Source organism: Oncorhynchus mykiss, chromosome 12 (genome assembly GCF_057628025.1).
Source record: "Oncorhynchus mykiss isolate SJ-2025 chromosome 12, ASM5762802v1, whole genome shotgun sequence".
NCBI classification, from domain to species: domain Eukaryota; kingdom Metazoa; phylum Chordata; class Actinopteri; order Salmoniformes; family Salmonidae; genus Oncorhynchus; species Oncorhynchus mykiss.
The window spans coordinates 91,637,906-91,661,359 of NC_143033.1; the positions used below are offsets into that span (position 1 = coordinate 91,637,906).

The window sequence follows — 23,454 nt, forward strand, 5'->3', positions numbered from 1 at the left end:
AATGCTGCTGGGTTTTTCACACACCAGTTTCCCGTGTGTCTCAAGAATGGTCCACCACCCAAAAGACATCCAGCCAACTTGACACAATTGTGGGAAGCATTGGAGTCGACATGGGTCAGCATGTGGGTGTCCCTGTGGAACACCTTCGGCACCTCGTAGAGTCAATGCCGAGACGAATTGAGGCTGTTCTGAGGGAAAAAGCGGGTGCAACTCAATATTAGGAAGGTGTTCCTAATGTTTTGTACACTGTGTATATTTAAGCAATAAGGCCCGGGGGTGTGTGGTATATGGCCAAAATACCACGATAAAGGGCTGTTCTTATGCACAAAGCAATGCAGAGTGTCTGGATACAGGCCTTAGCCATGGAATGAATATTGGCCATATATCACAACCCCCTGAGGTGCCTTATTGCTATTATAAACTGGTTACCAACGTAATTAGAGCAGTAAAAATACATGTTGGTATACAGTCTGATATACCACGGCTGTCAGCCAATCAGCATTCAGGGCTCGAACCACCCAGTTTATAATCTGCAGTATGCAATAGAGAAATAATCAGAATTTACATCTGATAACATCTGGAATGTACACACAAACACACTCACTCCAAGTTGTTTGGGAAAAAAGCATCTCTATGCTTGCATGCAAATCGTCCCACAGTCCCTCCGATGTTTTTGACTGCAGGGAAAAGAATCCTAGCATCAACAGCAGGTGCCACCTGACACATTGCAAAACATGGGTTATCTAAATGGGTTGTTAGCCATTCAAAATAATGGAGCAGACGGCAGTGTGTGTGTGTGTGATGGGACAGTGGGAACGTTCCCCAATGTTGTCCCAGCGAGACAACATCCTACTTCACAACACTGGGGTGGACAAAGGCACCATCTGGACGGGCCTTCAGATAACCTGTCCATACATGGTGACAGGACAGAATAGGAACGCTGTCCCAATGCTGTCCAAAAACAAAACTACATTTTTCACAGTGAGACTAACAACTTGCCTCACATCACTGGTTGAGAAGGAGCTGCCTGGCAGACACATGAGAGGTGACACTGTGCATTGCTGCACTTCCGTTTACTTCTCGAGTTTCAAACCATCCAGAGAGTTGGGTTACATCTCAGAGACAGTGAGACAGAGAGTTGGGTTACACATCAAAGACAGTGAGACAGAGAGTTGAGTTACATCTCAGAGACAGTGAGACAGAGTTGGGTTACATCTCAGAGACAGTGAGACAGAGAGTTGGGTTACATCTCAGATACCGTGAGACAGAGAGTTGAGTTACATCTCAGAGACAGTGAGACAGAGAGTTGGGTTACATCTCAAGAGACAGTGAGACAGAGAACAGAGAGTTGGGTTACATCTCAGATACCGTGAGAAAGAGAACAGAGTGTTGGGTTACATCTCAGAGACAGTGAGACAGAGAACAGAGAGTTGGGTTACATCTCAGAGACAGTGAGACAGAGTTGGGTTACATCTCAGAGACAGTGAGACAGAGAACAGAGAGTTGGGTTACATCTCAGAGACAGTGAGACAGAGAGTTGGGTTACATCTCAGAGACAGTGAGACAGAGAGTTGGGTTACATCTCAGAGACAGTGAGACAGAGAACAGAGAGTTGGGTTACATCTCAGAGACAGTGAGACAGAGTTGGGTTACATCTCAGAGACAGTGAGACAGAGAACAGAGAGTTGGGTTACATCTCAGAGACAGTGAGACAGAGAGTTGGGTTACATCTCAGAGACAGTGAGACAGAGAGTTGGGTTACATCTCAGAGACAGAGAACAGAGAGTTGGGTTACATCTCAGAGACAGTGAGACAGAGAGTTGGGTTACATCTCAGAGACAGTGAGACAGAGAGTTGGGTTACATCTCAGAGACAGTGAGACAGAGAGTTGGGTTACATCTCAGAGACAGTGAGACAGAGAGTTGGGTTACATCTCAGAGACAGTGAGACAGAGAGTTGGGTTACATCTCAGAGACAGTGAGACAGAGAACAGAGAGTTGGGTTACATCTCAGAGACAGTGAGACAGAGAGTTGGGTTACATCTCAGAGACAGTGAGACAGAGAGTTGGGTTACATCTCAGAGACAGTGAGACAGAGAACAGAGAGTTGGGTTACATCTCAGAGACAGAGAACAGAGAGTTGGGTTACATCTCAGAGACAGTGAGACAGAGTTGGGTTACATCTCAGAGACAGAGAACAGAGAGTTGGGTTACATCTCAGAGACAGAGAACAGAGAGTTGGGTTACATCTCAGATACAGTGAGACAGAGAGTTGGGTTACATCTCAGAGACAGTGAGACAGAGAGTTGGGTTACATCTCAGAGACAGTGAGACAGAGAACAGAGAGTTGGGTTACATCTCAGAGACAGAGAACAGAGAGTTGGGTTACATCTCAGAGACAGAGAACAGAGAGTTGGGTTACATCTCAGAGACAGTGAGACAGAGAGTTGGGTTACATCTCAGAGACAGAGAACAGAGAGTTGGGTTACATCTCAGAGACAGAGAACAGAGAGTTGGGTTACATCTCAGAGACAGAGAACAGAGAGTTGGGTTACATCTCAGAGACAGAGAACAGAGAGTTGGGTTACATCTCAGAGACAGAGAACAGAGAGTTGGGTTACATCTCAGAGACAGAGAACAGAGAGTTGGGTTACATCTCAGAGACAGTGAGACAGAGAGTTGGGTTACATCTCAGAGACAGAGAACAGAGAGTTGGGTTACATCTCAGAGACAGAGAGTTGGGTTACATCTCAGAGACAGAGAACAGAAAGTTGGGTTACATCTCAGAGACAGAGAACAGAGAGTTGGGTTACATCTCAGAGACAGAGAACAGAAAGTTGGGTTACATCTCAGAGACAGAGAACAGAGAGTTGGGTTACATCTCAGAGACAGTGAGACAGAGAGTTGGGTTACATCTCAGAGACAGTGAGACAGAGAGTTGGGTTACATCTCAGAGACAGAGAACAGAAAGTTGGGTTACATCTCAGAGACAGTGAGACAGAGAGTTGGGTTTCATCTCAGAGACAGAGAACAGAGAGTTGGGTTACATCTCAGAGACAGTGAGACAGAGAGTTGGGTTACATTGGGTGAACGTGGAGGGAAGAAGCAGGAGAGGGAGGGAAGGAAGGTATGTGTCAATCCTCCACTGACTCTCAAGAGTCTCTGGTTTCTGGGCTGATCAGCTCAGGTTTCTCTGTGGCAGCTCAGTAGACTCCAGATATTCCACAGGTTACAGAGGCATGGAGGGAGGTCTTACTGACGCAGAGACTGCTGCAACTCAAGGTTTATCAGGCTCCGATAGGAAGGCTCTCGCAACATGCACCCTTCTCATTGACCGACCGGTAGGGCATTGGTCCTTACAGCTTTTCCATGAATTTCGACTTTAACGTTGCAAGATAAAGGCTGAGGAAATAGGACTTAGTGGTTATGGGCCGACACTCAGAACTTTTTACATACAGAACCTGGAAAGGAGTAGTTGCTGCCATATTCATTTCCCAATATGACAATGCTCAACTCAATAGAAGTCAATGCAGGAACTTAAGATGTGAAAGATCATTTCCACTTTTAGTTAGAGTACATGCCCAGTTCAATTCCTGAATCGATGTTATTTATTTTACCTTTATTTAACTAGGCAAATCAGTTAAGAACAAATTCTTATTTTCAATGACGGCCTAGGAACAGTGGGTTAACTGCCTGTTCAGGGGCAGAACGACAGATTTGTACCTTGTCAGCTCAGGGATTTGAACTTGCAACCTTTCGATGTACTGTAATTCAAATAGAGAGGGCCTCAACTTTGGATCATACTGTACATTAAATCAGAGTTCTTTGTATTGATCCTGACAAGCCAGTTGGTGAAGAGTAAAGCCAGGGTAAAGCCACATTGTTCTCAGAGGCAGCTGCATGTGGTGGTCACTGGTCAAGCATTACAGAGCGGTCTGCTATACAGTACATTAAGGAAAGTATTCAGACCCCTTCACTTTTTCCACATTTTGTTACCTTAAGGTCTTATTCTAAAAATAATTAAATGTTTTTAAAAAATCCTCATCAATGTACACACAAAACGCCACAAAGACAAAGCGAAAACAGGTTTTCAGAAATGTTAATTCAAATTATTTCAAAATAAAAACAATAAATACCTCATTTACATAAGTATTCAGACCCTTTGCTATGAGACTCAAAATTGAGCTCTGATGCATCCTGTTTCCACTGATCATCCTTGAGATGTTTCTACAACTTGATTGGAGTCCATCTGTGGCAAATTCAATTGATTGGACATGATTTGGAAAGGCACACACCTGTCTATATAAAGGTCCCACAGTTGACAGTGCATTTCAGAGCAAAAACCAAGCCGTGAGGTTGAAGGAATTATCCGTAGAGCTCCGAGACAGGATTGTGTCGAGGCACATATCTGGGGAAGGGTACAAAAAAATGTCTGCAGCATTGAAGGTCCCCAAGAACAGTGGCCTCCATTATTCTTAAATGGAAGAAGTTTTGAACCACCAAGACTCTTCCTAGAGCTGGACGCCTGGCCAAACTGAGCAATCGGGGGATAAGGGCTTAGGTCAGGGAGGTGACCAAGAACCCTATGGTCACTCTGACAGAGCTCCAGAGTACCTCTGTGGAGATGGGAGAATATTCCAGAAGGACAACCATCTCTGCAGCACTCCACCAATCAGGCATTTATGTTAGAGTGGCCAGACGGAAGCCAAGGCACATGACAGCCTGTTTGGAGTTTGCCAAAAGGCACCGAAAGGACTCTCAGACCATGAGAAACAAGATTCTCTGGTCTGACGAAACCAAGATTGAACTATTTGGCCTGAATGCCAAGCGTCACGTCTGGAGGAAACCTGGCACCATCCCTACGGTGAAGCATGGCGGAGGCAGGATCATGCTGCAGGGATGTTTTTCAGCAGCAGGGAGACTAGTCAAGATTGAGAGAAAGATGAACAGCGCAAAGTACAGCGAGATCCTTGACGAAAACCTGCTACAGAGCGCTCCGACTGGGGTGAAGGTTCACCTTCCAACAGGACAAGACCCTTAGCACACAGCCAAGACAATGCAGGAGTGGCTTCAGGACAAGCCTCAATGTCCTTGAGTGGCCCAGCCAGAGCCTGGACATGAACCAGATCGAACATCTCTGGAGAGACCCGAATATAGCTGTGTAGTGATGCTCCCCATCCAACCTGACAGAGCTTGAGGATCTGCAGAGAATAAATATAGGTATGCCAAGATTGTAGCATCATACCCAAGAAGACTCGAGGCTGTAAGCTTGTAGCGTCATACCCAAGAAGACTCCAGGCTGTAAGCTTGTAGCGTCATACCCAAGAAGACTCCAGGCTGTAAGGTTGTAGCGTCATACCCAAGAAGACTCGAGGCTGTAAGCTTGTAGCATCATACCCAAGAAGTATTGTAGTGTCATACCCAAGAAGACTTGAGGCTGTAAGCTTGTAGCATCATACCCAAGAAGACTCCAGGCTGTAAGCTTGTAGCGTCATACCCAAGAAGACTCCAGGCTGTAAGCTTGTAGCATCATACCCAAGAAGACTCCAGGCTGTAAGCTTGTAGCGTCATACCCAAGAAGACTCCAGGCTGTAAGCTTGTAGCGTCATTCCCAAGAAGACTCGAGGCTGTAAGCTTGTAGCGTCATACCCAAGAAGACTCGAGGCTGTAAGCTTGTAGCGTCATACCCAAGAAGTCTCGAGGCTGTAAGCTTGTAGCGTCATACCCAAGAAGACTCGAGGCTGTAAGCTTGTAGCATCATACCCAAGAAGTCTCGAGACTGTAAGCTTGTAGCGTCATTCCCAAGAAGACTTGAGGCTGTAAGCTTGTAGCATCATTCCCAAGAAGACTCGAGGCTGTAAGCTTGTAGCATCATACCCAAGAAGACTCAAGGCTGTAAGCTTGTAGCATCATACCCAAGAAGACTCGAGGCTGTAAGCTTGTAGCATCATACCCAAGAAGACTCGAGGCTGGGCATCATACCCAAGAAGACTCGAGGCTGGGCATCATACCCAAGAAGACTCGAGGCTGGGCATCATACCAAGAAGACTCGAGGCTGTAAGCTTGTAGCATCATACCCAAGAAGACTCGAGGCTGTAAGCTTGTAGCATCATACCCAAGAAGACTCGAGGCTGGGCATCATACCAAGAAGACTCGAGGCTGGGCATCATACCCAAGAAGACTCGAGGCTGGGCATCATACCAAGAAGACTCGAGGCTGTGATCGCCGCCAAGGGTGCTTCAACAAACTACTGAGTGAAGGGTCTGAATTCTTATGTATATGTAATATTTCAGTGTTTAATTTTTTACAAATATATACATATTTGCAAAATTGTCAAAAAACCTTGCTTTGTCATTATGGGGTAGTGTGTGCAGATTGATGAGGAGAAAAAAATATTTAATACATTTTAGAATAAGGCTTTAATGTAACAAAATGTGGAAAGAATCAATGGGTCTGAATATTTTCTGAATGCACTGTATATAAACAGCTGTACTCACACGCAGTGCTCTGGGTTAACAGCCTTCATTAGGCTAGATTAGACACATACCAGAGGACTCTATACACCCTGCACCTTTTCCCTGACTGTCCCCGACTCAGACACACAGGGGGAGGATTAGGGCCAGCGGTCAGTGTGACTCAGCTGGGTGGAGAGGTCAAAGCCTCACCTATAACTGGTTCCCTTTCACATGGATCAGTTACAGGACCGGGAGGAGTAGAAACTACAGACACATACCCAGAACTGCTACTGACTGCCTCTGACTGGGTTCTCTAGCAATCCTTTATTTTGATTTCCCCTTAGGGGAAGTTCTATTGAATTCAATTGTACACTATTAAAAGAACTGGACAATGGAAACAAATACTGGGTTGCTGTTACTGCTGCGGACAAAGGCAAAGCAGCGGAGGGTAGTTGCAATGGAGGACAGCAGAACCCCTAAGAGCACAGCTTTACCAGAGACAGCAGAACCCCTAAGAACACAGCTTTACCAGAGACAGCAGAACCCCTAAGAACACAGCTTTACCAGAGACAGCAGAACCCCTAAGAGCACAGCTTTACCAGAGACAGCAGAACCCCTAATAACACAGCTTTACCAGAGACAGCAGAACCCCTAAGAGCACAGCTTTACCAGAGATAGCAGAACCCCTAAGAACACAGCTTTACCAGAGACAGCAGAACCCCTAAGAACACAGCTTTACCAGAGACAGCAGAACCCCTAAGAGCACAGCTTTACCAGAGACAGCAGAACCCCTAAGAACACAGCTTTACCAGAGACAGCAGAACCCCTAAGAACACAGCTTTACCAGAGACAGCAGAACCCCTAAGAGCACAGCTTTACCAGAGACAGCAGAACCCCTAAGAACACAGCTTCACCAGAGACAGCAGAACCCCTAAGAACACAGCTTTACCAGAGACAGCAGAACCCCTAAGAACACAGCTTTACCAGAGACAGCAGAACCCCTAAGAACACAGCTTTACCAGAGACAGCAGAACCCCTAAGAACACAGCTTTACCAGAGACAGCAGAACCCCTAAGAGCACAGCTTTACCAGAGACAGCAGAACCCCTAAGAGCACAGCTTTACCAGAGACAGCAGAACCCCTAAGAACACAGCTTTACCAGAGACAGCAGAACCCCTAAGAGCACAGCTTTACCAGAGATAGCAGAACCCCTAAGAACACAGCTTTACCAGAGATAGCAGAACCCCTAAGAACACAGCTTTACCAGAGACAGCAGAACCCCTAAGAGCACAGCTTTACCAGAGACAGCAGAACCCCTAAGAGCACAGCTTTACCAGAGATAGCAGAACCCCCTAAGAACACAGCTTTACCAGAGACAGCAGAACCCCTAAGAGCACAGCTTTACCAGAGATAGCAGAACCCCTAAGAACACAGCTTTACCAGAGACAGCAGAACCCCTAAGAGCACAGCTTTACCAGAGACAGCAGAACCCCTAAGAACACAGCTTTACCAGAGACAGCAGAACCCCTAAGAACACAGCTTTACCAGAGACAGCAGAACCCCTAAGAGCACAGCTTTACCAGAGACAGCAGAACCCCTAATAACACAGCTTTACCAGAGACAGCAGAACCCCTAAGTGCACAGCTTTACCAGAGATAGCAGAACCTATAAGAACACAGCTTTACCAGAGACAGCAGAACCCCTAAGAACACAGCGTTACCAGAGACAGCAGAACCCCTAAGAGCACAGCTTTACCAGAGATAGCAGAACCTATAATAACACAGCTTTACCAGAGACAGCAGAACCCCTAACAGCATAGCTTTACCAGAGACAGCAGAACCCCTAAGAACACAGCTTTACCAGAGACAGCAGAACCCCTAAGAGCACAGCTTTACCAGAGACAGCAGAACCCCTAATAACACAGCTTTACCAGAGACAGCAGCACCCCTAAGAGCACAGCTTTACCAGAGATAGCAGAACCCCTAAGAACACAGCTTTACCAGAGACAGCAGAACCCCTAAGAGCACAGCTTTACCAGAGACAGCAGAACCCCTAAGAGCACAGCAGAACCCCTAAGTGCACAGCTTTACCAGAGACAGCAGAACCCCTAAGAACACAGCTTTACCAGAGACAGCAGAACCCCTAAGAACACAGCTTTACCAGAGACAGCAGAACCCCTAAGAACACAGCTTTACCAGAGACAGCAGAACCCCTAAGAACACAGCTTTACCAGAGACAGCAGAACCCCTAACAGTGTAGCTTTACCAGAGACAGCAGAACCCCTAAGAGCACAGCTTTACCAGAGACAGCAGAACCCCTAAGAACACAGCTTTACCAGAGACAGCAGAACCCCTAAGAACACAGCTTTACCAGAGACAGCAGAACCCCTAAGAACACAGCTTTACCAGAGACAGCAGAACCCCTAAGAACACAGCTTTACCAGAGACAGCAGAACCCCTAAGAACACAGCTTTACCGGAGACAGCAGAACCCCTAACAGTGTAGCTTTACCAGAGACAGCAGAACCCCTAAGAGCACAGCTTTACCAGAGACAGCAGAACCCCTAAGAACACAGCTTTACCAGAGACAGCAGAACCCCTAAGAACACAGCTTTACCAGAGACAGCAGAACCCCTAACAGCATAGCTTTACCAGAGACAGCAGAACCCCTAACAGCGTAGCTTTACCAGAGACAGCAGAACGCCTAAGAGCACAGCTTTACCAGAGACAGCAGAACCCCTAACAGCGTAGCTTTACCAGAGACAGCAGAACCCCTAACAGCATAGCTTTACCAGAGACAGCAGAACCCCTAACAGCATAGCTTTACCAGAGACAGCAGAACCCCTAACAGCATAGGTTTACCAGAGACAGCAGAACACCTAACACAGTGTAGGCTGGTGAGGGGAGGACAGCTCATAACAAGGGCTGGAAAGGAGAACATGGAAACCATGTTTGATGTATTTGATACCATTTCACCGATTCCGCTCCAATCACTACCACGAGCTCGTCCTCCCCAATTAAGGTGCCACCAACCTCCTGTGCCCTAACATCATAGCCTTACCAGAGACAACAGAAGACCTTACAACATTATTTTCCTAATGTTTTTATATTTTTATAGTGATTTATCAGGGTGTGCTGCAGCATCTATGGTTTTACTACAGCAGCAACCAGCTGAGGTGCTGCAGCACCCCTACATCCCACAGCTATGGTTTTACTCCAGCAGCAACCAGCTGAGGTGCTGCAGCACCCCTACATCCCACAGCTATGGTTTTACTCCAGCAGCAACCAGCTGAGGTGCTGCATCACACCTACATCCCACAGCTATGGTTTTACATCAGCAGCAACCAGCTGAGGTGCTGCATCACCCCTACATCCCACAGCTATGGTTTTACTCCAGCAGCAACCAGCTGAGGTGCTGCAGCACCCCTACATCCCACAGCTATGGTTTTACTCCAGCAGCAACCAGCTGAGGTGCTGCATCACCCCTACATCCCACAGCTATGGTTTTACTCCAGCAGCAACCAGCTGAGGTGCTGCAGCACCCCTACATCCCACAGCTATGGTTTTACATCAGCAGCAACCAGCTGAGGTGCTGCAGCACCCCTACATCCCACAACTATGGTTTTACTCCAGCAGCAACCAGCTGAGGTGCTGCAGCACCCCTACATCCCACAGCTATGGTTTTACTCCAGCAGCAACCAGCTGAGGTGCTGCATCACCCCTACATCCCACAATTATGGTTTTACTCCAGCAGCAACCAGCTGAGGTGCTGCAGCACCCCTACATCCCACAGCTATGGTTTTACTCCAGCAGCAACCAGCTGAGGGGCTGCAGCACCCCTACATCCCACAGCTATGGTTTTACTCCAGCAGCAACCAGCTGAGGTGCTGCAGCACCCCTACATCCCACAGCTATGGTTTTACATCAGCAGCAACCAGCAGAGGTGCTGCAGCACCCCTACATCCCACAGCTATGGTTTTACTCCAGCAGCAACCAGCTGAGGTGCTGCAGCACCCCTACATCCCACAGCTATGTTTTTACTCCAGAAGCAACCAGCTGAGGTGCTGCAGCACCCCTACATCCCACAGCTATGGTTTTACTCCAGCAGCAACCAGCTGAGGTGCTGCAGCACCCCTACATCCCACAGCTATGGTTTTACTCCAGCAGCAACCAGCTGAGGTGCTGCATCACCCCTACATCCCACAGCTATGGTTTTACTCCAGCAGCAACCAGCTGAGGTGCTACAGCACCCCTACATCCCACAGCTATGGTTTTACTCCAGCAGCAACCAGCTGAGGTGCTGCAGCACCCCTACATCCCACAGCTATGGTTTTACTCCAGCAGCAACCAGCTGAGGTGCTGCATCACCCCTACATCCCACAGCTATGGTTTTACTCCAGCAGCAACCAGCTGAGGTGCTGCATCACCCCTACATCCCACAGCTATGGTTTTACTCCAGAAGCAACCAGCTGAGGTGCTGCAGCACCCCTACATCCCACAGCTATGGTTTTACTCCAGCAGCAACCAGCTGAGGTGCTGCAGCACCCCTACATCCCACAGCTATGGTTTTACTCCCGCAGCAACCAGCTGAGGTGCTGCAGCACCCCTACATCCCACAGCTATGGTTTTACTCCAGCAGCAACCAGCTGAGGTGCTGCAGCACCCCTACATCCCACAGCTATGGTTTTACTCCCGCAGCAACCAGCTGAGGTGCTGCAGCACCCCTACATCCCACAGCTATGGTTTTACTCCAGCAGCAACCAGCTGAGGTGCTGCATCACCCCTACATCCCACAACTATGGTTTTACTCCAGCAGCAACCAGCTGAGGTGCTGCAGCACCCCTACATCCCACAGCTATGGTTTTACTCCAGCAGCAACCAGCTGAGGTGCTGCATCACCCCTACATCCCACAACTATGGTTTTACTCCAGCAGCAACCAGCTGAGGTGCTGCAGCACCCCTACATCCCACAGCTATGGTTTTACTCCAGCAGCAACCAGCTGAGGTGCTGCAGCACCCCTACATCCCACAGCTATGGTTTTACTCCAGCAGCAACCAGCTGAGGTGCTGCAGCACCCCTACATCCCACAGCTATGGTTTTACATCAGCAGCAACCAGCAGAGGTGCTGCAGCACCCCTACATCCCACAGCTATGGTTTTACTCCAGCAGCAACCAGCTGAGGTGCTGCAGCACCCCTACATCCCACAGCTATGTTTTTACTCCAGAAGCAACCAGCTGAGGTGCTGCAGCACCCCTACATCCCACAGCTATGGTTTTACTCCAGCAGCAACCAGCTGAGGTGCTGCAGCACCCCTACATCCCACAGCTATGGTTTTACTCCAGCAGCAACCAGCTGAGGTGCTGCATCACCCTACATCCCACAGCTATGGTTTTACTCCAGCAGCAACCAGCTGAGGTGCTACAGCACCCCTACATCCCACAGCTATGGTTTTACTCCAGCAGCAACCAGCTGAGGTGCTGCAGCACCCCTACATCCCACAGCTATGGTTTTACTCCAGCAGCACCCCTACATCCCACAGCTATGGTTTTACTCCAGCAGCACCCCTACATCCCACAGCTATGGTTTTACTCCAGCAGCACCCCTACATCCCACAGCTATGGTTTTACTCCAGCAGCACCCCTACATCCCACAGCTATGGTTTTACTCCAGCAGCACCCCTACATCCCACAGCTATGGTTTTACTCCAGCAGCACCCCTACATCCCACAGCTATGGTTTTACTCCAGCAGCACCCCTACATCCCACAGCTATGGTTTTACTCCAGCAGCAACCAGCTGAGGTGCTGCAGCACCCCTACATCCCACAGCTATGGTTTTAGTCCAGCAGCAACCAGCTGAGGTGCTGCAGCACCCCTACATCCCACAGCTATGGTTTTACTCCAGCAGCAACCAGCTGAGGTGCTGCAGCACCCCTACATCCCACAGCTACGGTTTTACTCCCGCAGCAACCAGCTGAGGTGCTGCAGCACCCCTACATCCCACAGCTATGGTTTTACTCCAGCAGCACCCCTACATCCCACAGCTATGGTTTTACTCCAGCAGCACCCCTACATCCCACAGCTATGGTTTTACTCCAGCAGCACCCCTACATCCCACAGCTATGGTTTTACTCCAGCAGCACCCCTACATCCCACAGCTATGGTTTTACTCCAGCAGCACCCCTACATCCCACAGCTATGGTTTTACTCCAGCAGCACCCCTACATCCCACAGCTATGGTTTTACTCCAGCAGCACCCAGCTGAGGTGCTGCAGCACCCCTACATCCCACAGCTATGGTTTTACTCCAGCAGCACCCAGCTGAGGTGCTGCATCACCCCTACATCCCACAGCTATGGTTTTACTCCAGCAGCAACCAGCTGAGGAACTGTAGCAGAAATTCCACTCAAAATAGGTTCTGTATGCTGCTCGTGTGTGACAGTTGTTGGATAAATACGATAGCCTACATAACCACTAGCGAAAATACACACGCACCAATTTAAATCAACTAAATTATGCAAATCAACCTGTAAACTAACAAGCGTGACATCAAATGTGTTTACATGGACTGGTATTTCCACCAATAAAAATTAATACTGAATATTGTTCTTTCTCCCTGTCAATTTGGCCAGCAACAATTGTATTTATTGTCTTTTCATTTATTTTATTGGCCAAAAGCCAGCAATTACCAGCTAATGGAAAACATGACACACACACACAGCTTTCATGACATTTCTGGACTTTTTGGTGTACAAATTTGATCATTAAAAATCCTATTTTCCTAACACCTAATCCCAAAACCCCTAACCCCAAAACCCCTAACTCTTAAGCTTAAAATAGCATTTGAACAAATTCAGGACATTCAGGTGAATTGATAGGACATTGAGGTCCTGATAATGTAGAAAAACAAGTATAGCTCAGTCTTACTGTGCAGCAGGATTTAATCAGCAGCTTTCCCCAGCGCAGCAGGGAAGCCCAGACAGTACCACAGACACAGACACAGACACACACACACACACACACACACACGCTGGGCTGCAAATGAGCATCCAGATTCAGGGGACAGATGTGGATCCTTGCTGTGCTAAAGTGTATTGGTGTGATCACTGGGCAGAGCAAGTCAAATCAGTGCAGTTTTCCTCCATGGGATTGAATCCCCGTTGGACGTGTAGTATATTTTAGGTGTATGGGTGCCACTTTACTGGAGCTATTGTCTGGCTGGTGACCACGTTGGAGTAGAACTCATGTACATACAGTACAGTCCAGCCAAAGCTCAGCTCCACAGCTGGGTTTGAGGGAGGCATTGGGATGGGAGGGACTATTGGCACCATCCCCCTCGCCAAGGGGACAGGTGATGAATCTACGAAGATCAATAAGAGATCCAAAAGAGGTCGACCAAGGGTCTCAATAGAGTTAAATCTGAGACGTTCAGATATGGACTGTAACATGGCCAGAGAGGTAAGACTTACCCAACTCCCTGGAGACAGGAGAGACCGCAGCATTCTCTCCGATCTTAGAGACCGCATCAAAGTACACCTTTCCAGCCAGGCTCATCGCTGTAAAAAAACAAGTATGGCTTTACTAAATGTGGAAGTGCAGAGTGTAAAAGAACTACTACACAAGCACCCTGAATTTAAAACCAGACCTACTGTTTATTATACACATAGATCTTTCAACAGTGAACCCCTCTATGACTAATGCATGAGATAACTGAAGATAAATGTTGGTCAGAGACACGTTCTGGTAACCAAGTAACCTGCCATGGCAATAGCATACAGAACAGGACAGTTCAGCAATAAGACGGCTGCTCACCTGCCACTGATTTCTCATAGCTCTTCCCCAGGTTGACCAGGTTCCTGAGCCCAGGGTTGAACTGTTCCATTACATTCTGGGAAGAGGAGAGAAGATGGGTAGTTGGGTTAAATGGGGTCACTGTCACATCAACATGAGATATTCTCAGCCTTTTCTCACTTTCTCTCTTTAGTGTTTGTTAGTGAGTGAGTGAGTGAGTGAGTGAGTGAGTGAGTGAGTGAGTGAGTGAGTGAGTACACCATTCACACGCCTACAGAGGGTGGGACTCAGAGGGTAGGCACATTGCCTACCCTACAACACCAGGTGTCACAGGAAGACCAAGAAGAACCTCAGGGATCTCAGGCACGGCCTATCCTCCCCACTTACATCACTCTGTATAAGAGCATCTTGGCTAAAACTGACACACTGGCCAATAGCTTCTACCCCCAGACCATCAGGTTGCTGAACAGCCACCACTAGTCAGCTACTTTTTAAAAAATGTTTACCTTTATTTAACCAGGCAAGTCAGTTAAGAACAAATTCTTATTTTCAATGACGGCCTAGGAACAGTGGGTTAACTGCCTGTTCAGGGGCAGAACGACAGATTTGTACCTTGTCAGCTCGGGGATTCAAACTTGCAACCTTTCAGTTACTAGTCCAATGCTCTAACCACTAGGCTACCCTGCCGCCCCCATGGACATTTATCATTGTTACAGTGGTAAATAAGTGTATATTATAATTTGTGTTATTGCCCCATTCACTTCTCTTGACCTGCACTGTTGGAGCTTAAGAATTTCCCTTTACCCTGTAATTACATCGGCTAACCTGTGCATGTGACTAATAACCTCTAAACTAAACTAATACAGTTAGCTCTACAGACTATGACCAAAGCAGCCAATGATTAACCAGAGATTGACCAAGGCCTACACTCTGGCTTTCATCTGCATTCCAATGGCAACACTGCCATTCCTCTGGCTGAGAAAGAAACACAAATGGAAACAGAATATGGGAGTAGACGGAGAGAAAAAAGAGAATCAAAAAGTGAGAGAGTGATGCATGTTATTATGCATGTTTAGAGATCATTTCCAATATCAAGAGGCTTTTTTTATTGACAGCTCCAATTGATTTCAATAAATCAGGAATGCAAGTTCTCTCTCAGAAGTCTCTGTCATATTTTCTTCATTTTCCCAGAAGCCTCCATTCAGTAAAATGACAATGGATATGATTGATATGGATCCTTGGGGACCAGTAACGTCAGCTCTGTTATCATCCTATATAATTGATTCTCTGTGGGATCATGATCATTGTCTCGGGGGTCCATCTTCCTGTACACACTTCTTCTCTTCTCTCTTATATGACAGCTTTCTTATTTATTAATGACATGCCCTGTTACATCATGTTTACATACGGTTTGGAAAGATACGGGTGAGTTACACCCAAGAATCCGGGAAATGATATATAAAACCATAGTAGCATATCAGTACAGTCTTGTCTATGAACAAAGCAGGAGGAGTAGCCAGTGCAATGTAGAATGTTATGGCTATTCAGTCACACAGTAAACAGTAGACTACACAATGAAAAGTAGACTGTATGCAATTCACTGGTGAGTCAACTGATCTGGCAGTAAACTTCTTATTTTATGTATGTATGTTATAATACAGAGGCAGGTTATAATTCATCCATTACTACGCTCAAGCAGGTCTCTATTATTCAGAAGGAAATAAAATCCTGCATAATGCTGCTGGGCTCCCAGGTAATATTTTAGATAGGACCATTTCGATCCTCTTTTGCATGTACTCACATCATATTAGGAATAAAGGCCATGTTAATAAGCAGTCAGGAGCAGCTCAGTTGACTTGCCTACCACTGAGACCTAACTGGGGATGTTGGAGTATGAGAGGGAGGCTGTCTAATCTTACCACAGTCAAACCCTGCAGCTAAATAATTAAACCTGTGGACACTTTTCCCTCCGTTTCATCATCACCTCAAGGAGAGAGAGGAGCTAAAGGGGGGCTGTTCTGTTCCTGTTCTGACTGTCTCAGGGGACCAAAGTCTAACTCAGTCTAACTGCTCTCTGAGGTGGACTTCAACGCCAGTGAGAGGCACATCAAGGCATCCACTTGTTCCTTCTTTCTTTCTTTCTTTCATATCGCAGAGAGAAAGAGAGAGTGCACACCCTATCACTCAACAACCTGTCGAGTGTGTGCACTGTGAGGGTGCAACACTTGACACCAAGCAGAGTGAGATACACAGTAATAGCTAATTAATCCTTAAGAGTCTAAGCCGGTGTGTGTGTGTGGGGGGGGGGGGGGGGGGTGAAGCGCATTGCGTTGCATTCCTGTCTGAAATGTGCTATATAAATAAAGCTTGATTTGATATTACGACCCCTTTAGGTATCAAAAAATATATATTTGATGAAACACTGAATTTGGCCTTACTGCTATTAGCCCATCGAAACGCATTGAATAACAGATTCATACATGGAAAAATAAATCAAAAGGAAGTTAGTTTTGAAGTGTCTGTCCTTATATCTGAGAGATATAAGAAAGATCAGGAAATAATTGGTATTATATTTTTACCCATATTTAACCCCTTTTTTTGGGGCACTAAAATAATTCCATACATTGAAATTAATTTTTTAACTGGTAACAGGTTACATTCAGACGAGTCTTGTAAGCATTCTTGAGATAAACGAAGAACACCATCGTGTTCGTGAGTCTCATCTGTAGGCCAAACCTTTCAGACACTACAGATGTTTTTGTGAGAAGAGCGATTTTCAGGATGTCTCATGGTCTGACAAACACAGCTGTAGCTCGGCCACCAGATCTCTCTGGCTTAAACAGGCGGATTTTGATGGGGATTTTGTTATTACGCGGGGGTGTGGACATCGACTCTAGGGGGTTAATTAATGGGTATGACTACTAAAAACTGTTTTTCCAATGGCTTTGACAAATGTCAAATGAATCCATTTATGTGGATACTGTAACACTTAGGGTAATTGTATTCTGATATAACATTAAGTAGCATTTCTGATACTCAAATGTAGAAAATGGGACCCAAGACAACAGAGACTGAAAGAAACAGTTTTTCCCCCAAAAAAGACAGCTTTCCCAGCAATAGATTTTATACCACCTACTCATCTGTCAAAATGAGAGGCCATTAACTGACACAGCTGGTGTGTGGTCAATGGACATTAGGGAACTAATGATGGGATAAAAAAGGATTAAATGTGGTGGAGAAAACAATGAGGGGGAGTACTTCTCTGCTATTATGCTTTCTATTCTGTCTATTCTCTATAACCACCCAGACTCAGACCCTGCCTAATGACAAGTGTAGCCGACGAAACCATGACAATACACCACAGCTGGGCTACACTATGAAGAAGGGTATAGTTAGGACAACCCTTATTCATTATCACAGTGAACTTAACTGTATAGGCTACAGTCTTAAGTAGACAGTAGGCTACTTGAAAGTCTGCTCAATGATGCTAGGCACAAGTGGTGTAGGCTAACTGAAGACTCTCACGACAGAAGTATTATGTTTTGTGCCTCTACATCAGGGATGGGCAACTGGCGGCCTGCGGATCAATTCTCCAAATGTGGTTGTGCATCACCAGATCGCTTGTTATGCCAGTCACTCGATTAGCCAATGTCAGCTAACATTGTTTTAGATTGGTAAATTAATCTAACGGTAAGCTATCTAAACTTGTAGTAGGCTAAGCATGGTGTAATTACCAACCGGGGGTCCCATTGATCATCTGATATAATTAAATACTGCAAACATTTGTCCCCACCCAATGGCAAAATGAGTACAATTGCAGGAAATTAACTCAAACTTTTTTAAATGATCTTTGGCTAGGGCCGATATGGATGTGGGTACGCAGACCCATGAGCCACTGCGGCCCCTCATGAGTTTCCATTTTTTGTGGACCCCACCTGCTTCAAAGTTGCCCATCTCTCCTCTACATAATGTTCTTAGTAGCCTATGGCATGTGTGTCTACTGTACATGCATAGTACAATAGTGCACTTCATGACCAAAAGTATGTTGACACCTGCTCATCGAACATCTCATTCCAAAATCATGGGCATAATATGGGGTCCCCCCCCCCCCACCCTCACCGCTGCTATAACAGCCTCCATTTCTGGTAAGGCTTTCCACTAGATGTTGGAACATTATTGTGGGGACTTGCTTCCATTCAGCCACAAGAGCATTAGTGAGGTCGGGCACTGATATTGGGCAATTAGGCCTGGATCGCAGTTGGCGTTCCAATTCATCCCAAAGGTGTTCGATGGGGTTGAGGTCAGGGCTCTGTGCAGGCCAGTCAAGTTTTTCCACACCGACATCGACAAACTATTTCTGAATGGACCTCGCTTTGTGCACGGGGTCATTGTCATGCTGAAACCAGAAAGGGCCTTCCCCAAACTGTTGCCACAAAGTTGGAAGCACAGAATCGTCTAGAATGTCATTGTATGCTGTAGGGTTAAGAGTTCCCTTCGCTGGAACTAAGGGGCCCCTCCTCCACCAAACTGTGGCTGCTTGGCCATGGAAACCTATTTCATGAAGCTCACATCGAACAGCTCTTGTGCTGACGTTGCTTCCAGAGGCAGTTTGGAACTCGGTAGTGAGTGTTGCAACCGAGGACAGAGGATTTTTATGTGCTACGTGCTTCAGAGGTCCAGTTCTGTGAACTTTTGTGGCCTACCAGTTCGTAGCTGAGCTAGAAGTTTCCATTTCACAATAACAGCACTTACAGTTGACTGGGGCAGCTCAACTGTCGGCAACAGGTGTGGCTGAAATAGTCTAAGCCACTAAATTGAAGGGGTGTCCACATACTTTTGTATATGTAGTGTATATCTAGTCTCTCTGGCTACAGGCCTACAATATTTGGGTGACACAAGTAGTGAGCAACCTGTTATCAACACCACTTTCGGAATTCAGGCAACTGAGGAAGTTATTACCCTACATAGTAAAACAACATTGCAGGTGTTTATATGGGAGGTGTTTTCACGGGGAAAGCCCGACCATTTATGGTATCTCATAAAGGTTAATTCACAGTTAATTATAATACATTGACTCAAGCAACACATGGTCTCATACGGTCGTTTACCTTGTATGTACTTTCGGTGAGCTTGTTCACTTCTTCAGGGTCCCTCGACATGGTTATATCCCTATTCACGCCCGTTAAAAACAATACAAATGTCCAGAATAAACTCCCCAGACAGAATAAATATGTGACACTATCGACTCATCGAATTCTTCATAACATGGCGCGCTCCATTTAGACTGCCGAGAAAGATCCTATTTACCTGTCTTTCCCTTCTACAGTAGTCGATCATGAAAAAGGGAGTGACAATTTCTTCCGAAGGCAAAAGTGAAGTGCAACCGTACGTTCTCAAAGGACGGCCTGGGGTAAAAGCTGAGCTGTCAAACTTCTGCTTCGATTAACAGTGAGTCGGTTGGTGGGAAAGGTAGGCGGGCAGGGTGTTATTGTTCGACGTCATTCATTAGTGCTATGAAAGGTGACCGTGTACAGTGGACACTGGCAGGTGTAGGGCGCTCCCTGGAGGCGACCAATGGCCAACCACGTGGGCAGAATATGTATAATCTATGGAATAATTATAATCCATATCCTATTTATCAATACAAAGGTTAATAATTGCTACCCTTCCCTTTCTTTCACACTAATTCCCTGCCCGCAGTCTCGATAAATTGAGAAACAAAACTTTATCAGGCTCAAACCTGTTGCTGCAATTTGACATAATATAGTGATGGGTCGTTCGCAAACGAATGCTTATTTTTGAACGGATCTTTTTGGGAAACGTCGAGAGCCGAATCGCATCGGATGAAAGAACCGGTCATTTGGCTAACTGAATTGCATAATGCTACTTTTTTTGTTTTAGTTTTTCAGGCCATCTAATAATTTGGCCAGGTACAAATGTATTTGAACACGCATTTCACGATCTGACATAATGGTAGCATAACTTCTGGGCTGTACATTGGAAATTTGCATTGTTCTGGGTGAATGTTTACGCATGTTGGGCTCCTGAGTGGCGCAGCGGTCTAAGGCACTGCATATTAGTGCAAGAGGCGTCCTACACCCGAGTCCAGGCTGTATTGCATCCGGCCGAGATTGGGAGTCCCTGCGTCGTCCAGGTTTGCCCGGGGTAGGCCATCATTAATACATTTATTCTTAACTGACTTGCCTACTTAAATGAAGGTTAAAAAAAATAATTTAAAAAACTAAGTTTGTTGGCCAAATGTTCCGTCTCTTTTACTTGAAGGGAGCCAAAAGTCTAGAAAAAGTTTATCCTTAAAGTGGTAATATAACATTTACATGTGAAGAGAAGATCGATATCACGAAGAACTACAACAAGCCACATAAATCACCATAGTAATAACACAAGTGTTACAGCAGTGCCTATGTCGAACTCTGATTCAGGACATCCTCTCGTGATTAGCCTACAATCAACAACGTTGACAAGCAATAAAACGGGAGGGAATTCGCCTTCGACAGCATGTAATGGTCCGTCTGAAATGCAGTGAAGAATCACTCGATGAATAAAGTCAGGATAGTACTAGGGCAGGGCCAAGGGCATCTAATCCATAATATGTTGTCCCGAAAACAGTCCAATCGGAATCTGCTGTCCCTGGCTGGGATATTACCACAACAACATACAGTTCCATCACTATCCAACAGATGTCAGTCGCTGCCACGTTTTTACAGTTAAATTCAGTGCCTGATGATGGTAGGAGAGGGTGTGTGGGAACATTACAAGCCCAATACAAAGTAATCTGATTTTAGAACACTCAACCTTTACATGGCATGATATAAATGTCATTTCTGGCCTTTCCTTGTTGGATGTTGCTTGCCTAGAAATGTATTATTTTTCCCCTATGATGGATTTGCTATGACTATTACATGCATTGCATCACTTTTGGGCCTGTGATTTGACAACCACTAACAAATCTATTTGGTTCACTTACCCTCAAATCAATGAGGGGAACAGAAATGCCATGCATATAGATTTTAAAAGCAAATTTACAGAACCTTTGCCTGTAAATGTCAGTTCAAGTCGAAGCCTGGAGTTTGTGCCTAGGGAGAGCCCCAGAGCAGATAGGATAGAATGTGATATGAGTCCAGGGCCTCTGGTTCTATTTGGACTGTTGTATTCCCACACCGCCATTTTGCCTTCAGATGACAATGTCATGCTTTATTATTTCCTGAATCGATATTAAAGTTGGAATCCGTGAAACTGACATGTCCGTTTGCGATATTACAACAACAAAGACGTTACTTCACACAACGAACACTGTTCTTTCCCCCCTCAGACATCATTTCAAGCGCGATAGAACAGCTGACTATGTACTCGGCCTACAATCATTTTACCAAAACGCTGGATGATCATCTCCTCCGTTTGAAAACCATAACAAATCAACTTTCTCTGATCTCACACACACTCAGTTGGAATGGGAAAGACGTCTCTCCATTTGTGTAATTACTGGAAAGTCCTTGAGGCGCTAATACCTCAAGGTTTTTGTTAATTTGGTATGGAATGCACCTCTGGAATGAGTAAATCAGTTAGCATGACATCATGAAAGCCTTGACATTCAGGTTGATGTTTTTCAAAGTTATAGGCCTATGAATAGATATTATCAATAGCAGGTTGCCTCAGTGCAGATGTAACAGCTTTACGGTCAAAATGATTATACTGCAGTACTGCACATACAGTTTGGCTGATATGGGATACTATACTGTATATACAGTAACAGTCAAAAGTTTGGACACACCTACTCATTCAAGGGTTTTTCATTATTTTGTACTATTTTCTACATTGTAGAATGATAGTGAAGTCATCAAACTATGAAATAACACATATGAAATCATGTAGTAACCAAAAAAGTGTTAAACAAATCAAAATATATTTTGTATTTGAGATTCTTCAAAGTAGCCACCCTTTGCCTTGATGACAGCTTTGCACACTCTTGGCATTCTCTCAACCAGCTTCATGAGGTAGTGAATTAGAGGTGTACCTTGTTAAAAGTTAATTTGTGGAATTTCTTTACTTCTTAATGCGTTTGAGCCAATCAGTTGTGTTGTGACAAGGTATAGGTGGTATACAGAAGATAGCCCTATTTGGTAAAAGACCAAGTCCATATTATGGCAAGAACAGCTCAAAATAGCAAAGAGAAACAACAGCCCATCATTATGTTAAGACATGAAGGTCAGTCAATCTGGAAAACTCTGGAAAAGTTTCTTCAAGTGCAGTCGCAAAAACCATCAAGCGCTATGATGAAACTGGCTCTCATGAGGACCGCCACAGGAAAGGAAGACCCAGAGTTACCTCTGCTGCAGAGGATAAGTTCAATAGAATTAACTGCACCTCAAATAAATGCTTCACAGAGTTCAAGTAACAGACACATCTCAACATCAACTGTTCAGAAGAGACTGTGTGAATCAGGCCTTCATGGTCAAATTGCTGCAAAGAAACCACTACTAACGGACACCAATAATAAGAAGAGACTTGCTCTGGCCAAGAAACACGAGCAATGAACATTAGACCGGTGGAAATCTGTCCTCTGATCCGATGAGTCCAAATTCAAGATTTTTGGCTCCAAATGTCGTGTCTTTGTGAGATGCAGAGTAGGTGAATGGATGATCTCCGCATGTGTGGTTCCCAACGTGAAGCACGAAGGAGGAGGTGTGATGGTGTGCGGGGTACTTTGCTGGTGACACTGTCAGTGATTTATTTTGAATTCAAGGCACCCTTAACCATCATGGCTACCACAGAATTCTGCAGCGATACGCCATCCCATCTGATTTGCGCTTAGTGGGACTATCATTTTTTTTTCTCAACTCTCTGGTTGAGAGAATGCCAAGAGTGTGCAAAGCTGTAGTCAATGCAAATGGTGGCTACTTTGAAGAATATAAAATATAAAACTAAAATTTGATCTGTTTAACACTGTTTTGGTTACTACATAATTCCAGATGTTATTTCATAGTTTTAATGTCTTCAGTATTATTCTACAATGTAGAGAATAGTAACAATAAAGACAACCCTTGAATGAGTAGGTGTGTCCAAGTGTTTGACTGGTACTGTATATATATATATATATATATATATATCATTTGATTGTCACATATACCAGAGAGGTAAAATATATGTACTTTTCTCAGTTAACAAATAGCTCATTATTCTCAATGATAAGTTACA

At 45.5% G+C, this 23,454-nt stretch overlaps 1 protein-coding gene across 4 annotated transcripts in view; it reads right to left on the reverse strand.

Moving 5' to 3' along the window:
• Positions 1-20,875, reverse strand: part of LOC110485238 (BAR/IMD domain-containing adapter protein 2-like 1) — a 78,710-nt gene extending 57,835 nt beyond the window's left edge. The window contains exons 1-4 of one of the 4 annotated variants that reach the window (XM_090194047.1): positions 19,549-20,866; positions 19,350-19,410; positions 14,263-14,338; positions 13,920-14,006 (exon numbers count right to left, since the gene is read on the reverse strand). In XM_090194047.1, coding sequence (XP_090050173.1) covers positions 13,920-14,006; positions 14,263-14,338; positions 19,350-19,400 — 214 coding nt within the window. In that variant the 5' untranslated portion in view covers positions 19,401-19,410; positions 19,549-20,866. Of the gene's footprint in view, positions 1-13,919; positions 14,007-14,262; positions 14,339-19,349 lie in introns of all 4 variants that reach the window. The other 3 variants (XM_090194046.1, XM_090194049.1, XM_090194048.1) reach the window with 3 other exon arrangements.
• Between the last annotated feature and the right edge of the window lie 2,579 nt (positions 20,876-23,454).